General features: G+C 41.9%; 1 protein-coding gene across 3 annotated transcripts in view; it reads left to right on the top strand.

The window, feature by feature from the left end:
* The window catches only part of Tmem67 (transmembrane protein 67), a 47748-nt gene extending 38691 nt beyond the window's left edge, over nt 1-9057 (top strand). Inside the window, exons 24-29 of one of the 3 annotated variants that reach the window (XM_055603242.1) lie at nt 2484-2600; nt 2704-2808; nt 3376-3478; nt 6648-6790; nt 7580-7686; nt 8777-9057. In XM_055603242.1, coding sequence (XP_055459217.1) covers nt 2484-2600; nt 2704-2808; nt 3376-3478; nt 6648-6790; nt 7580-7660 — 549 coding nt within the window. In that variant the 3' untranslated portion in view covers nt 7661-7686; nt 8777-9057. Of the gene's footprint in view, nt 1-2483; nt 2601-2703; nt 2809-3375; nt 3479-6647; nt 6791-7579 lie in introns of all 3 variants that reach the window. The other 2 variants (XM_055603241.1, XM_055603240.1) reach the window with 2 other exon arrangements.
* Nucleotides 9058-17796: the final 8739 nt, after the last annotated feature.

Genomic DNA, 17796 nt, shown 5'->3' with positions numbered 1-17796 from the left:
GTCCTTATTAGAGAGCCACATTTGAAATGACAGGATCTGAAGTCTGCTCTGAAATATGCTAAGAGAAAACAAATTTGGGACAATAAATGAAACAAAGATTGGTTAAATACTGGTGATGTTAAAATCTGAGTGACTGATTTGCTCTTCTTTCTGCTGTATACCCTGATAACTTCCTCAGAAAACAAACAAACAGGCACAGAACACTTAAGAAAGCCTTCGGGTTTTACTGAGCCCACATCTGTGACTTGTGAGCACTTACTCATCAGAATGGTGACTTGGAGAATTAGGAGCTTAGCTCTACGAAATGACACTGAGATCGAAGGTCACCTGTAATAATTTAAACCAAAAGCCCCTGGAAAAGATATGTCCAGTTGAGGAATGGCATTAAAAGCATAACAGAAAGCCTTAACAAGCCAGTAGTGATTGAGTTTACTCCAGTTTACTTCAGTGTCATAGTACACATATCTCAGTCATGGTAAAAGATAGCAAATTAGGGTAAAGTGCCTATAACAAATATGTTAGCGATATTAATATCCAGAAACATGGTTTCCCTCTTCAACTCACCATGCTTTTTTGAAGCTAGTAGTTAATAACATTAAAGAATGGGCACCCATAGAACATTGTAAGTTTTTACAAATGAAAAAGGTTTAGTACTCTACATCAGGAGCTCCTTGGGACTTCATAGTCTTTGACTGATTATGTAGATTTAACTCAAGGAAAACTCAAAACACAAATAGATAATTAGACTCTAGATTTTTAACACAAGAGGAAAACGTGAAAGTTACAGATTATTATGTACATTAGTTTATCTTTACAATAAAAATCTCTGAGGTAAGTGCTTAAATACTTTATATTAAAAATGGGAGACCACATGTGCTGCCTTGGGAGGCTGAGGTGCATAGTTGTCCGGTCTGCGATGAGAACACAGTGTCAGACAAAAAGGACAATTTCGTTTTGAAGATGTGGGGGGGAAGGCCTAGATGATTTGGAGAATGCCTAGGAGGACTGGGGAGCGACTGCAGGCAGCAGCTGCACTAGCTGCACTCCACACATGACCAAGGACTAGCAAACCACGGGGTGCTGGGCCCCTGGGACCCCACGTCTTGATGTGTGCCCAGTGATCATAGAGCTGGAGGGGGAGGCAGACCTTCGCTCATTGCAGTGAAGGAACTCAAGGTCCGAAAGATCCCGTCTTTACCCAATGCTACCTGCCACGGGGAGGCTATGAAGACTGTGGGGTGTTCATCATCACCCATGAGCAGAGCTCTCAGACAGTACATGGGTGCTATCTCTGTGATGTCACTTTATATGTAAATAAAAAACTGCACTCTTAGCCCAGGTTTGTTGTTGTCCTTACGTTTATGGCTTAGAAAGGGGCTAGAGATGAAGTGCTTTAAATATATTTAGTCCAGATGTTGAGATGTGTAGCTAATCTCTTTCTCTTGGTACCTCTTCATAGTTTATACAATACCCACAACTGCCTCTCCTCTTATAACTTAAATTTTTATTTAAAATGGAGAAGTGTCACGGAATCAGAATCTGATGGAGCCATGAGCCATCAGTGGAAAGTGTCTGGGCAGTAAGCTAGGGCAAACAGTGTGTGTCATGACTGTCAGTGTGCACTTCCGTGAGAAGTCGACCTGTCCATAACAGTCACTGTTTAGTCTTCTCTCACGAACATTCCAGAACAGTAAGGTTAGTCACAGGAAAGTTAGGAATCCCGCATACCCAGTGAACTAGGTGGTTCCAGTAGAGCAGAGTAAAGGAGACTGCATGTAGACCGGCAGGGAAGCTGGGATGATGGAATGTGCTCAGAGCTGGGGTTGGGGTCTGGGATGATATTACAGTCTTTGTCTCAAGTATAGTATCAGCAACATTTCACTAGGTTAATGAGTCTTGTAACATTGTGCTACTAACTAAAGAAAAATGGTATGCTTTCCTTTCTTTGAATTTATTTTTTTATTTATTACAATTTATTCAATTTGTATCCCAGCTGTAGCCCCCTCCCTTATCCCCTTCCAATCCCACCCTCCTTCCCTCATCTCCTCCCTGCCCCTCCCCCAGTTCACTGATAGGGGAGGTTCTCCTCTCCTTCCATCTAACCCTAGCCTATCAGGTCTCATCAGGACTGGCTGCATTGTCTTCCTCTGTGGCCTGGTAAGGCTGCTCCCCCATAAGGGGGAGGTGATCAAAAAACTAGCCACTGAGTGCATGTCAGAGACAATCCCTGTTCCCTTACTAGGAAACCCACTTGGAGACTGAGCTGCCATGGGCTATATCTATACAGGGGTTCTAGGTTATCTCCATGCATGGTCCTCAGTCTCAGAAAAGACCCCTGTGCCCAGATTTTTTTGGTTCTGTTGTCCTCCTTCTGGAGCTTCCTGTCCCCTCCAGGTCTTTCTATAAGAAAAGCTTTTTACAAACATTTCTATCTTAATTTAAATCCTTAATTTTTTTTATTTTTATTTATTTTTTTTTTTTAGGAAAATTTGTGCAGCCAAAGGGGTTTGGTACCCAACACGGATGGGCAGACTTTTCAGATTGCGGTTTCTAGTCAGCTGAGACAGCACTATGACAGAATTCATGAGACACTAACAAGGGTTTGTACATCGTATTATTCACATGCACTTTGCCATATTTAAGGTCATTTAAATTCCAAAGCATAAGGTGTGTTATATTTATACATTCTCTTTCTCATACTAGAGAAATGGCCCTGCCAGACTACTGAGTTCATCAGCAAGCACTTTTGAACAAAGTATAAAAGCATACCACGCAATGAATAAGTTCCTTGGCTCTTTCATTGACCATGTATGTACGCTAGTGTCTGTATGTAAACAGGGCCGCCTGCTGTTTTTAAAGGTTAAATGGGATTTCGGGTATATTTTCAATTAGCCATGTCAGTGAACTCCATGTTTTTGTTTTTTGCCACAATTAATACTTAGGAAAAAAAAATTTTTAAACATTTATAGTCACTAACAATTTATGGTTTAGAGATCAAGTTAAATTACATTTTAAAAAAGTGTGATTTTCATGTACCCATTAGCAAATGATGATTCTCTTAAATATATCCCATAAAACTGAACTTTATACTATACTAGAATTTTATGTCACCAAAATGTTATTACTCATTGAAATCCTTACACTATGATTGTATTCTTAAAAAGCATCTTATAAGTCAGTTTTCAGTATTTCTAGCCTTAAATATATTAATAAAATTTAAGATTTAAAACATTTCTAAAGTAATTTTTTATTATAAATACTAGTGTAGTGATTTATTTTACAAAAGTTTTTCTTTGTATATTATTCCTTATTTTTTTCTGCTTCTAAGTTTGCATTAATTGGTACGGTTTTTACATGACTGTCTTCTCCAACTAGGTTCATAAGGAAATGGATTACTTTATCAAAGACAAGTTGCTTCTTGAGAGAATCCTTGGGATGGAGTTCATGGAGCCCATGGAGAAGAGCATCTTCTACAATGGTGACGTCCATGCTCTTGCTCAGCTTTGTCCTGTTTTCAGTAGAGGTGGAGGGGCGAGTGCTTGCAGTTATTTTTTCCATTGCTTTCTTTAATTTTATATAGAAACACAGGAACTTAATTAACTCAACCTCCTGAAATTATAGTCATTCCTGGGTTCTATTTTGTAACAAAAAAAAAAAAAAAAAAAACAAACAGACATACAAGAAAGCCAAAGGGCCAAATTTCAGAATTAACCTACCTCCCAAACAGATCATAAAACAAATACATTAAATTTAGACTTTATTGGGATATTCATTAAAGAGCAGACTTATAAAATGTCTAAAGAGTGGCCTATCTTCTGTATCTAATTCATTTTTTAGCCAAAGTCTTAAAAATTACTGACATTGGTACTAGGAATCATTTTTAAATTTTTTATATTTCTATTTGTTTGTTTGTTTGTTTGTTTGTTTGTTTGTGGTGTGTTGCTTGATGTCTGTGCACCATGTGTGTGCCTGTTACCTACCAAGGGCAGATGAGGGCAGCAGACCCTCTAGCTGCAGACAGTTGTGAGCCACCCATAAGTGCTGGGACTCAAGGCCAGGTCTCTAAAAGAGCAGCCTGGCTCTTGACTGTTGAGCCATCTTTCCAGTCCTGTTTTTTGTTTGTTTGTTTGTTTTGTGTTCTTTTTTTTCAAGACAGGGTTTCTGTGTGTAGCCTTGGCTATCCTGGACTCGCTTTGTAGACCAGGCTGGCCTCAAACTCACAGAGATCTGCCTGCCTCTGCCTCCCAGAGTGCTGGAATTACAGGTAAACACCACCTCGCCTGGCTCTAGCCCTGTCTTCAAAAAAAAAAAAAAACACAATTGTTTTGTGAGTTTTCCTTTATCTTCTAAACTAGTCAAAAACATTTAGCTGGTACCACCAGCTATATGTAAATTGATCCATGGAAGTGTGAAATACTAAAAGTATTTCATAAATGTATCATTCCGTTATTAACCTGGATTTTTAAGGGTTATAATATAAAAGGTAAAAAGATATGTGTGTTGTAAGAGTGTATTGAGTGAAGAGAACACATGGCAAAAGCAATTCAGAAGCCACTGCTAATGAGCATGACTGTTGAAGTCATGTGTAAACTGACCCAGTATGTAGGCTGGCAGCAAGTGCAGCCTGTCTACTCCTCCAGATGTTGAGTTCTATTCCCAGCAACCACATGGTGGCTCCCAACCATCTGTGCTGGGATCTTATGCCCTCTTCTGGCAGGCAGGTGTGCATGCAGATAGAGCAATCATATACATAAAATAAATACACAAATCTTTTATATATATACGTGTGTGTGTTTATGTGTGTGTATGTAAAAAGAATATAGCTTTAAAGTCTTCTGGCCTTAAGCTTAAAACCCAATTCAGCTATCTTTGTGAACTTCAAAATGTTGCTTATCGTTTCTGAACTTCTTTGTAAAGCATGACCTTGTAAAGATTTTGTGGAATTATCATATGTGAAGAACCTAAAGCTGAGCCTGTTATGGGCAGGTGCCAGGAGAGGGGTGCTAGAGTGCACACTTCAAGGGGGATGTTAGGACATTTGCCCAGGGAGGGCTGTTCTGAAAGGACAGTTGCTGTCTCGTGTTCTTCCTGTTCCCTTCTTTTTCACTTGCTCTTTCTCCATTTCCCTTTCTTTTCCTACCTTCCATTTCTCTGTCTTCATCTTCATTAGGAGATGATGATGATAGTATAATTTAAGGCAGTAGGAATAGATACAAAGAAAAAGGACGGGGGGGTACCAGAGATGTTAGGAGAAAAGGCATAGGAAAGAAAAATTGGGCAGAGCTGGTCCACTCAAGTAGTTCCACCTGCTCAGGAGGCTGAGGTGAGAACCCAGGTTTCAGGTGCCTGAGCAACACAGTGAGCTCATCAATAAAGAAGAAAGGGGCTGTGTGTGCGTGAGGGCCTTCGTGTGGATCCCAGGACCCATGGCACCCCCGGACCGTGACTACATACATGTCTGTAACCTTGCTGCTGCGGCAGAGGTGGTGGGGCTTCCCAGTCACCAGGCTAGCTCTGGCTACAGTGAGGAACCTGGCCCCAGCAAGTAAGGCAGAGAGTGAAGAAAACGGGATACCTTATGCATCCTCTGGCACCCATGTGCATCACGCACATGCAGACGTGTACTCCCACACACGTGGGAGTACACACACACACATCACCACCACCCGTGACAAATTAAAAGAAAAAAAAGAGCTAGAAGAAAGGAAAGGAAAATAATACAAAAGTTAACCATCTTTCTTGGTGATGAACTTCATGGTTGATAGTGATGTCCTTCAGGAAACGCAGGTGAGGACAGGTCTGAGGGAAAGAGAGCGAGCCGTGTTGTACCTGAAGGAACTTGGGCCATCTAGGAAGATGCCATTAAGAAAATAGAAGGGAGCAGCTCTTGGAGGAAAGAGAAGGTCACAATCAGCTAGGGAGCCATTCTGGGTGTCACTGCTAGAACAAATAGCGGTCACCAGGGGAGTATGTGAACTTGATCCATTTTGTTTTGCTTATATATGTGCTACATGCCCGCATGCATGTAGAGAAGTACGTTTAGTGTAAGGATATTGTTGACAGACCAGTAAATTTCCACAAATTGTATCATCCTTGCTTCTAACATCTGAACATGACAGAACAGCACCTGATGTCACCACCTTGTATAAAGTTCCTTACTGGACTTCGATGGTGGCGCCGGTCGTTCGTAAAGGGTCCTGGAGCACTTACCAGGTCCTTTAAAGGGTATTCACATCCCAGAAAGGACAGAATTGTGTGCTGAGTTCAAAGAGGGCAAGACTTCCATCTCAGGAAACTGAGACAGAAATTCCACAATACTCATGCTATGTTTTGCTGGATTTGATCTTTCATTCTTCATCTCAGACAATATTTCTAAGATTAATTTAGCCCTTGGCTAAATAAGCAGAGAACAGACACTCAGCTGCTGCCCCGTGGAAGGCATTCATAGTGCGCTCCCCTTTCTCACAATTATCAGCATTTGCTTTGATGTTAAAATTGCTGATTCTGAGTTTTTCTGAGTTCTCTGACTAGCATTGTAGACCTCCTGCTTTGGTGGAAGCCATAAAGCACCGCATGTTTACCCTGCGTCCAGTGTAGCCAGATCTCTTCTGTCACCGTTTGACACGTCTTCTCCATGGTTTTTGCAGATGAAGCGCATTCTTTCAGCAGTGTGCTGTACTATGGAAATGAGGCCATGCTCCTTATCTTTGATCTGTTGTTCTTCTGTGTTGTGGACTTGGCTTGCCAGAATTTTGTTTTAGCATCCTTCCTCACATACCTGCAGCAAGAGGTAAGTCTAAAAACATATTCTGTTTTCTTGTAAAGCAGGAATATTAGAAGTGTGGGTGTTTATTTTAACAGAATATAAAGAGCATCCGTTTCCGTAGGGCTTGGTGAATGTTTAGAATGTGAGCAACCCTACCAAGGGAAGGAAGAGCCATTCAACAGACCACACTCTGCCCCTGGGGACAGTAAAGTGCGAGCAGCCAGTGGGAAGCGGCTCTCTGGGCAGCTGGGAAGACACTTAGCCGGCAGTCCCCACAGGCCTAAAGAGAGCACTAGTTTTTCTGAGAGTCCCTTTCAGACCCAGACTGCAAGCACTGCAGATGCCATTTAGGGATGCCCTCCAAGCTCACACCGCCTCACTGTGTGGGCACTGGATGACCGGGTGGGTAGAACCTCTGAGACGGACACTTCAAAAATGGCAGCGGTGCTTGGAATGTCATTCTTAATAGCACCCAAATACCCCCTGCATAAAGGAACCTGGAATCTAGAATCATGGATTAATTCTGTCCTTACTGGGAAGATGCTTTTGATGTTTCTGTAGCTGCAGGGATTTTTTAAAAATTTCTTAAGTATTGAAAAGTATATTCATATGAATATGAATATATATTAATGCATAAAAGTATTTTCTACTATTTTATGGTTTAAAAGAATTGTATCTAGTAATTAAAGTATCTCACTCATGACAAGAAATGATTGAGAAAATGAGCTAATTTAATTTAGATATTTACATTGATGCATGTATTTAATTGCTTTATGAATGTTTAATTTCCTTTTCAATTGTTTTATTTTCCAGATTTTTCGATTTATCCGCAATGCAGTCGGACAAAAGAATTTGGCAACTAAGACACTAGTGGATGAAAGATTTCTGATCTAACCTGAGATACAGAGCTTAAGGACTAAGTATGATTGTGGCACAAGCTGTGATGTCAAGTTATATTTTTTAAAAAAAACTTGTAATACATATTATTCTTTCATTTTTTATCAACAGACTTATTTTTATAGCTTGTAAAATATGACATATAGTAGAACATATTATTTCCCCATTATGTATTATATTTATTTACTAAATAATACATTAACACTGACCATGAGTTAAAAAAAACAAAAAAAGCCAATGCTGCCTTCCAGAGACAGTCTTGATGTCTTAATAGTACACTCATCCCCATTATCTGCCATCGTCTCAGAAAATGACCTGCCTACATTTTCTGAGTTTTAAATCTATTTGGTACTAGGTTCAAAGCTAGTGTTCTGGTCAGTATTTGTATGTTTTATTTATATTTATGGTTAAATAAACTCTAAAAGATATTTTCATATTTACTTAAAATGTGGGTTTGTATTATTGCTGACTGAGTGGGCTTCTTTCTAATAACTCACCCTCTATGTAGTGGGCAGGTCCCTGTCAGACACAGCATGGAGAGGTACAAATCCAGTCTGTTATGTACCTGGTCTCTCGTGTCATTTACATTTGTTAAACTGGGTGATATTTTTTTCCAAAATAGGATTTTCCACACATTTTAATATTTTAAGAGTACTCCTTCAAAGTGTTGCTGTTCAATTATGAGTAAATATTATAAATAACAGGCTATAAACACATCATCTTACGTTGACCAATTTATTCAAGGCAAACTAAGGCTCCATGAGTCAGTAGATAAGTCCTGAACCATAGAGTTAATCATTTTCTATTTTCCCGTCAATATACTCTTAAGTAATTCTCTTCATGGCGTACCGTGTACTTGAAAGGCCCTGGTTCTGCAGGGTGATTGTCCCGCCACAGCATGTCTGACTGCTCTCTACGGTGACGCTGTGTAACCGCCTAGAAGCAATGCTATGTACATACTGCATATATTTGTGAAAATGTATAATAAAATATTCTGTATTTCTATTTTCTGTTTGATTTGCATATGCCAAAAGAACTAGCCTTCAGGAACGCAATACTGTCCGGACAGGGACTCCAGACACTGCCTGAGCTGAATCTTTGATTTTCCCTTAGTTTTGCGGTTGACTGAAAAAGGAAGGAGAAAAAGTTGAATCTCTGGAACTGTAGCTTCTGAAGGGCCACAAGACAGGGATGTCTTTATAAAAGCTACAGAGATGAATAAATGAAACAGCACAGAGTTTTAAAACCACCTACTCAGAAGTCATTCAGCCTGCTTTCCACAATAGTTACTTTCCAAAATAGTTACTGCTAAGGTGAGTGCTTTAAATATATTTCAAAATACAGGATCTGTACTGCACTTGCTGAGAATAAAAAGGAAACTACTTTAAAATCCATGCTGAATCAGTTTTTTTTGTATTTTTTCTTTTTTAAATTTAATTTTATTTTTATTAATTACAGTTTATTCACTTTGTATCCCAGCTGTAGCTCCCTCCTAGAGCCTCTCCCAATCCCACCCTCGCTCTTTTCCTCCCATGCCCCTCCCCCAGTCCACTGATAGGGGAGGTCCTCTACCCCTTCCATCTGACCCTAGGCTATCAGGTCGCATCAGGACTGGCTGCATTGTCTTCCTCTGTGGCCTGGTAAGACTGCTCCCCCCTCAGATGGAGGTGATCAAAGAGCCAGCCCATAAGTTCATGTCAGAGACAGTCCCTGTTCCCCTTACTAGGAAGCCCACTTGGACACTGGCCTGCCATGGGCTACATCTGTGCAGGGGTTCTAGGTTATCTCCATGCATGGTCCTTGTTTGTATCAGTCTCACAAAAGACCTCTGTGCCCAGATGTTTTGGTTCTGTTGCTCTCCTTGTGGAGCTCCTGGCCCCTCCAGGTCTTTCTATCTCCCCCTTCTTTCATAGATTCTCTGCACTCTGCCCAAAGTATTTCTTAAACCTCGGTTAGGTGCTATGTTCCAGTCCTACACAGTGTGGCAGCCATTGTTCTCAGTGCCCCACTTTAAGTCTGTACTCATATGCGTGGTTTCCCCCTCTGTTCATTTCCTTTTGTGTATTTCTGTAGCATCTTTAACAGCTTTGTGCATTCCCTAGGAACACTGGCTGCATTTCCTACTCACATGACTTCACAATGAAACAAATCCAAGAGGGCTCCTTTAAATTGCTCTGTACCTTGTATCCTTCTCATAGACAACCCCCTAAGATACTGTGTAAACAGGCTGCTGCCTTCGGAAGGCCGTCCTGGAGAACCGCATATGGTGCATTCAGGATGACTTTAACTCAGTGCCTTCAAGCAGGAAGCTTGTGTCTTTTTCCTATATGTAAATATTAACAAGTAGCACCTGAGAGAAAGTACATCTGAGTCAGAGAGCAGGAAGCAGAATGGCTTAAGGAAGTTGCTCCAGATTTACCAGAAGCAGCTCTGAATTCAATTGAGAGGGTTTTCCCTCCCCCGGAAAGTTGCTACATCTTTACCACAAGTAGTACCCTTTGCTCACCACTTCGGGTGTCCCAAAGATGAGTATACTAAAATGTTAATTTATACCAGTTGTGCATGTAACAGGGGTCTGTGACTGTAAGGCAGTGCTAGAAGGACTTGCCTAGTGTGTTAGGGTTCTGAAGAGGAACAGAACTAGAATGGCATGGATAAGGCGGCACGGTAATTTGAATTGGTGTTTTTTTATTATTATTATTATTATTATTATTATTATTATTATTATTATTATTATTATTATGCTATGATAAGCATCTTAATCTTTCATGCTGGGAGTTGCTGTTCATCCTGGAGTCAGTGCTTAGAACAAGTGATTTAGGTAGAAGCTTTCCTGGGCTGTATTATACAGACTAACTCATCCTGAGCCACACCTCAGGAGGCAGCTCTACTTTGATCACCCCAGGCCAGGAAACGAGGAATCACCCAGATGGCTTAGAACCCTGCAATGGCTCAACCTGTGCTCTCCTGAACCAGCTGCCTTGCCTTGCATTGCCTTTTCCTTAGAAACCCCCAATAAAACTGTGACTCCCCTGATCCCTGCCAGTGTGTGCTCCTGACTGGTGCCTTCCCATGTGATGCTGCACTGTGCCTTCTGTTTCTAGAACCTGACAGCAGAATGTCCATGTGTTACCCTAATGGCTGTCCATCGCACAGAAGAGCACAGGGCAGTCTGAGGGTTGGGGAAGAAGATGAGGTTGGAAGGCATGGGCACGTCATTAAAGATCCCTGCATCAAGCCTCATGTCAATCACATGCAGAGCTTAGTCAAGCTAAGTTTCCTAGATGGTTTGGATATGAACTATGACCCCCACCCCCAAAGCCCATGTGTTAAAATCTTGGTTGTCAGTGGTGATACTATTGAGAAGTGACTGGATCATGCAAGTCTTAGCTTATCAGTGGCTTAGTCCATTGACGAACTGATGCAGCATGGTTTATCAGGAGAGGCATCTTTGCAGGGAAGGGTACTTCTGAAAGGTCCTCAGCCACCTCCAGCCTCGGCTTCCTGGCTGCTCTCTGCCATTGCAGGCCCCCACCGTGATGCTTTGCCTCATTTCATCCAACACCATACAGTGAGTCCAGCCAACTGGGAAATAACATCTCTGAAACTGGAAACCCAACCAATCTTTCCTCTAAGCTTTCTCGAATACTTTTTCACGGTGGCTGAAACCAACAAACCTTTCCACCTTCAAATAAATACAGTCAGCCCTCCAAATCTGAGATCCAAAGATTTAGCAATGTGTCTCAGTCTAGTTCCTGTCTCCAGGCTGAACACACATAACCTTTATCCTTTTCCGTATTTCCTAAACAATACAGGCTAACAACTGCTTACATTGTGGTAGGTAAGATCCGAGTAGCTTATGTGCAAGTATGCGTAAGTGCATGGAGACGTGCTCACCTTCTTATTGAGCATGACAGTGCAGGATAGAGCCAGAAGGTACCACCAGGATGCCACAGAGATGGCAAGTTTTCAAGGATTGCCGTGTGTTGTCGGAGCTGTTAGAACGAATGTGCTTTCATATTATTTCCACAGCAAAAGGTCATCTTAATCTGCAACTTTCCATTCGACCACTGTGAGGCCTTCCCCACAACAGCAGGTGGCAGCGGAGAGCACATGGCGCTTTTCAGGACATGGTGAGGCTTTTCTTAAAATAATAGTAACAATCCGTGGAGGATGTGCTCACTGGGCTACGGAGCCTACAGAAACTGGCCGCCCTCCTGTCCTCAGCTTCCCCACCCTGTCATCCTCACTTCACTGGTTCTCTCCATACTGCACCAGGGCTGGGCCCCTCAGCTAACCAGACACGGGTCCCTGCTCTTTCTAATCCACGTTGGGTTTTTTTTTTTTCACATTTTTTAAATTTATTACAGTTTATTTACTTTGTATCCCAGCTTTTGTCTCCTCCCTAATTTTCTCCCAATCCTGCCCTCCCTCCCTCTTTTTCACCCATGCCCCTCCCCAAGGGAGGTCCTCCTTCCCTTCCCTCTGACCCTAGGCTAACAGGTCTCATTAGGACTGTCTGCCTTGTCTTCCTCTGTGGCCTGGTAAGGCTGCCCGCCCCTGCCCCCCACCTCCCTGTCAGGGGGAGGTGATCAAAGAGCCATCCACTGAGTTCATGTCAGAGACAGTCCCTGTTCCATTGTTAAGGAACCCACTTGGACACTGAGTCTATGGGCTACATCTGAGCCAGAGTTTTAGGTCCTCTCCATGCATTGATGTATTGTCTTTGGCTGGGGTATCAGTCTCTGCAAGGCTCCCAGGGTTCCGGTGTTTTTTTTTTTTCCTCTGTTGGTCTCCTTTTGGAGCTCCTGTCCCCTCCCAGGTCTTTCTGTCTCCCACTTCTTTCATAAGATTCCCTGCACTCTGCCCAAAGACTATGAGTCTCAGCCTCTGCTTCTATATCTCAATCAGTAGAGTCTTTCAGAGGCCTTCTGTGGTAGCCTCCTCTCCTGTTCCCTGTCTTTTCCTGGTTCCAATGTCTATCGTATTTGTCCTTCTGAATGAGGATTGAGCATCTTCCCTAGGGTCTTCCTTGTTGTTTAGCTTCTTAAGAGTATAGATTATAGTATGTTTATCCTATATTGTATGGCTAATATCCACTTATGACTGAGTATATATCATGTGTGTCTTTCTGCTTCTGGGTTACCTTACCCAAGATGATCTTTTCTAGTTCCCACCATTTGCCTGCAAATTTCATGATTTCCTTGTTTTTAATTGTCGAGTAGTATTCCATTGTGTAAATGTACCACAATTTTTGTATCCATTCCTCTGTTGAGTGACATCTAGATTGTTTCTAGATTCTGGCTATTACGAATAGCGCTGCTATGAACATGGTTGAGCAAATGTCCTTGTTGTTTACTTTAGCATATTTTGGATATATGCCTAGGTGTGGTATAGCTGGATCTTGAGGAAGCACTATTCCTAATTGTATGAGAAAGCACCTGATTGATTTCCAAAGTGGTTGTACAAGCTTACATTTCCACCAGCAGTGGAGGAGGCTTTCCCTTTCTCCACAACCTCTCCAGCATGTGTTGTCCCTTGAGTTTTTTATCTTAGCCATTCTGATGGGTGTAAGGTGAAATCTCAGGGTTGTTTTGATTTGCATTTCCCTAATGACTAAGGATGTTGAACATTTCTTTAAGTATTTCTCTGCCATTCGATATTCTTCTATTGAGAATTCTCTGCTTAGCTCTATACCCCATTAACATTTGTAAAGTCACTTTTATAACATGTTTACTGATTCTGAGATTATAATGTAGGCATTGTTTAAGGGAGGGAATATTCTATCCATCAGAAGTGTAACATTTCTGTGGAATACAAGGATAGAAATATGAAGTCAGCATTCCTGAATAGTTTGAGTGGCCTGGAAAGGACATGAAAGAGTTACTTTAATTGAGACAAAAGATGAGCAAAGTGAGGAGAATAAGGTTGAAGGTTTCCATATAGTAGGAACAACTTATGAAAAGGCCTGCAGAGGCTTGAATGAACTGTTTGACATTGAGTGACATCAGAGAATGAATTTGCTCAGAGTCAAGCAGAAAATGTTAAAGCAGTTAAAAAAAAGAAAAGTGTTTTATCCATGTATTCTGTGCCTTTGGCCTCTCCCATTGCAACAAACAGAGGGAGACTTTGTTTTGGGTTGGATTTTGTAGTTAGCTAAATGCGGTTCGATACACGGAGTAGTTCTTTTATTCTAGAGACTCCCTCAAGGTCATCACTACATGGCTTTAACAGACCATTATCTAGAAGTCAGAGAGACCCAACTCAAAAGTCAAAGCTGAGCCCATCATGTTTAGGAAAGGTCTGACTGGCTGGGTCAATGCAGTTCTAACATTCAATGGTCGTGGCTTGCCTCTGTTGTGCTTTACCTCTCCTCTCTTTCTCTACATGGAAGAGGGTCCAGAGGTACCCTAGGTTGAGTTGCAGGCAGAGAACAGAGGGATAAAAGATCCAAAAGAAGTCCATTGTAATGCACAGCATGAAACTCAATCAACAACGAAGCAAAGGCTTTCCCACACTCATTCCAATGTGCTGAAGGCTGTCCATCAAGATGACACGGCATTGTGCTTTCAGGAACAACCAAGCAAGAAGTGGCAAACCACCTCTTCATGGACAAGCTGACCATTTCAGGCTGTCCTGACCCTCTTACATGTAGCCTATGTAGGTTCAAGGTAAACCATGTGTACCTCTTCTCCCCCAAACCACCATATAACACCCTTACCCTTTGGTCCTGAGGACATTCTCCCATCTGCTCTCTGGCCACACGATTGGTGGCTTGGAGACATTGTAGCATTGGTCACATTCAGTCAACCCTTTATTTTCAGAGCCCTCTTCAACTCCAAGCTTGATGTAACAATGTACCATTCACCGAATTCCAAAACGAAATCTTAATTGTTATCACTGTCAACAATGGCATAACAGAAGCATTAAGTAATATCTACTGTGTTCCTTGCAGGACCAGGTTTAACCAACTGGCTTTCAGCAACACTTAATTCAGGAACATGCATCCAGTCCCAAGACAGCAGCAACTAGAACTTCCATGAATGGTGCTTTGAAGAGTTATATTTATTACCTCATAAAACCACATTTAAGTGCTGAGAAGGCATACAATCATTTTTATCTAATTCTCCTATTATAACTAACACTCGATGCTAAGTTTATGTTTCACTGGTTATTTTATGGTTATTCACCTTCTGCCATATTAAAGTCTCTTAAAATTATGCAAATATTACACCCATGCCTGTCTTGAAGGACTTAAGAATCATCCTAGAGTTTTAGGTGGTTAGTAAATTGGCACTTTGCTTTGCTACATCATAGTTTATGGGTTGCTTGATTAGCAGTCAGGATGCTACTCCACTATAATACTCTTCCTAGGGGGAGCACCAGTTCTGTTTTGTAGAATAGACTTCTTGATACAGTTTCTAGATATGTTGGTACTGTTTTTAAGAACAAACAGTTGCATTTTCCCTTCCCCCTCCAGAGATTTGTCTTCTTAAGTCCTTGCCAAATGGGATAAGATGCCTTTAAAGCTCTCCCAACCTAGCCTTCCCTCAAAATTTTTGTTGGGGGCTCATGGGGGTACTGGGAGGAGTGGAGAGAGGAACTGTCCAGCTGTGCTGTGTGCTGGAGGAATAAACTTTAAAGCATAATGAGTCGGAGGAAAGGGCTAACAGCACTTTGTGGACACAGCCTCCCCCCTCTAGCCACTCCAGTCCCCTCTCTTTGCTCTGTCTACTTTCCTCTGCAGAGCCTTTCCTTCCAGAATATTCTTTGCCTAGCTCATCAAAAGTTACCTCCAGGTATGCCTCAAACAGCTTCATTGCTCCTACTGTCCAGCTTCAGGCGTTCCTCTGTAAAGCCAGTAGGATTAGCGTTATTAGTATTCAGGGCTCAGTCTTTGCTCTATTTTCAGAATACTGCTAAGTTTTACAAAGGGGAAGCTAATATCCTAAATCATGAGATTTACTGGGTCTATGCTGTATCCACTTACCTCACTCACTAGTGGCTCAGAAAACTGAGGCAGTGAATGGGGCTGTGGGAGGCCCAAGGTCACCAGCAAGCCCCTCACTGGAAAGCTCCCTTAGGACTGAAATAATTTGGGTTTTTACCCTACTCAGCAAATGCAGCCGGTGTGACTCAGAATTCTCCTAAACATGGCTAGGACTCAGTGGTGGTTCTCAACCTTCCTAATGCTGCCACCTTTAACAGAGTTCCTCAGGTTGCGGTGACCCCAGCCATAAAATTATTTAATTGCTACTTCATAAGCGTAGTTTTGCTACTGTTATGAATGGTAATGTAACTGTCTGCCATGCAGGGTATCTGATATGTGAGCCCCAAAGCGGTCACGGCCCAGTTTAGAAACCACCACCCGCAGACTCAAAGGTCCAAGTCATGTGCAATAACAAGGTTATACATGCAAACATATGTACATATATTAGTAGCACTGGTAAGATTTAGCAGGAAATAAGAAAATTATGTTGCGTGGCCAAAAGACAGAGCTCTCTTTAGTGCTATAAAAATTATCATTCAGATCATCTAGGTAAAAAAAAAAATAATCTCAAAGACTCTGAAATCTCATCCAAGCCTCATCACCAAGTCTGCTGATTTCCTTGGAAAAGTCCACGTCTCTTCTCCAGTACTAGATCAGTTAATGATTTTTGACCCTTAGTACACTGTTTTCTGTCCCTAAGTATACAGTTCATATACATTTAAATGTCCTTCAACTTGCAAAATAATATATATTCTTTGTAGAAGTCTTAGGAACTACAGAAATATACTCCTTCTCCATTCTTGCCTCTCTTTACTATTCCATTCATTCAAACTCTAAGCACCACAGACAGAGAATAAATTCTTGGAGTGAATCAACAACCATCCAGCAGCTTGTCTGTCTGTCTGTTCAGCTTACCTTCCTACGGGAAGCTTCCAAACCATCATAGTCTTGTTATGGGGGAACTCTCCTGTTTCAGCTGCCTAACTTGTCTGATTTCGCCTCAAAGGATGCCACTGCTGAACCTCAGACCCAGGCCATTGATCCTGTATCTCTGTTATCACATATCCACATATGTGATATCCGTATGTGGATATGTGATAACATATTCATATCCACAGGTTTTATAGCTTTATCTGCCCTCCAAAAGACTGAGACCTCTGCCAGGGCAGAGGCCATGCCTGCTTCTTAGTTCACAAAATTTTAACTCTAGCATGAGAACAGTATTCGGTACAAGCTTTATATATCAATTAACTTGATATTACCCAGTTAACTGATTTTTATAGATTTTTATGCCACATATTTCCCTGTGAGAATGAGGGTTCTATGAGAGGGGTTTGTATATTTGCTGTTGCATCATATCTAATTCCAGTGCCTAAAAGTCTGTCTCACTTCACAGCTTGTCTGTCTATGGATATGGATGTATGCATTGGCTTTTATAGAAATAAGATTACTGTGCACTTTTTCCCCTTGCATTTCTCATTCAGATGTATACATATATTGCATAAATTTCTCTTCATGTTAGCAAACATTAAAACACTTTCTCGAACCATCTTTCAATGTTGTGCCTTTTCCTTATTTGCCACCCTAAACTCTTATTATTATTTTTACACCCCAACCACAGTTTTCCTCCCTTGACTCCTCCCAGTCTCTTCCCTCTACCTCCCTCTGCCCACCCCCAGTCTTCCTCCATTTCAAGTCAGAAGAGGGCAGGCCTCTTCTGCCCACGGACATCAACCAAACGTGGCATATCGAGTTGCAATAAGACTAGGCGCCTTCTCATGTATTAAGACTGGATGAGACAGCCAACCCAGTATAAGAAAAGGGGTCCCAAGGGCATGCAGAAGAGTCAGAGACATCCCTGTTAGGAAGACAACCCTATACAACTGTGCATTTGCAGAGGGCCCACGTCAGTCCCGTGCAGGCTTCCTGATCATCGGCTCAGTCTCTGCAAGTCCCCATGGGCCCAGGCTGGTTGATTCGGTGGGTTTTCTTGTGGTGTCATTGACACCTCTGGCTCTTGCAGTCCTTCCTCCCTATCTTTGGCAGGATTTCCCAAGTTCTGCCTAATGTTTGGCTGTGGGTCTCTGCATCTGTTGCCCTGACGCTGCTAGATGAAGTCTCTCTGATGACTACCGGGCTAGAC

Source organism: Psammomys obesus, unplaced genomic scaffold (genome assembly GCF_907164565.1).
Source record: "Psammomys obesus unplaced genomic scaffold, mPsaObe1.curated_primary_1811, whole genome shotgun sequence".
Taxonomy (NCBI): domain Eukaryota; kingdom Metazoa; phylum Chordata; class Mammalia; order Rodentia; family Muridae; genus Psammomys; species Psammomys obesus.
The sequence above is the reverse complement of the archived record's forward strand: the minus strand, read 5'-3'. Positions and strand labels throughout refer to the sequence as shown.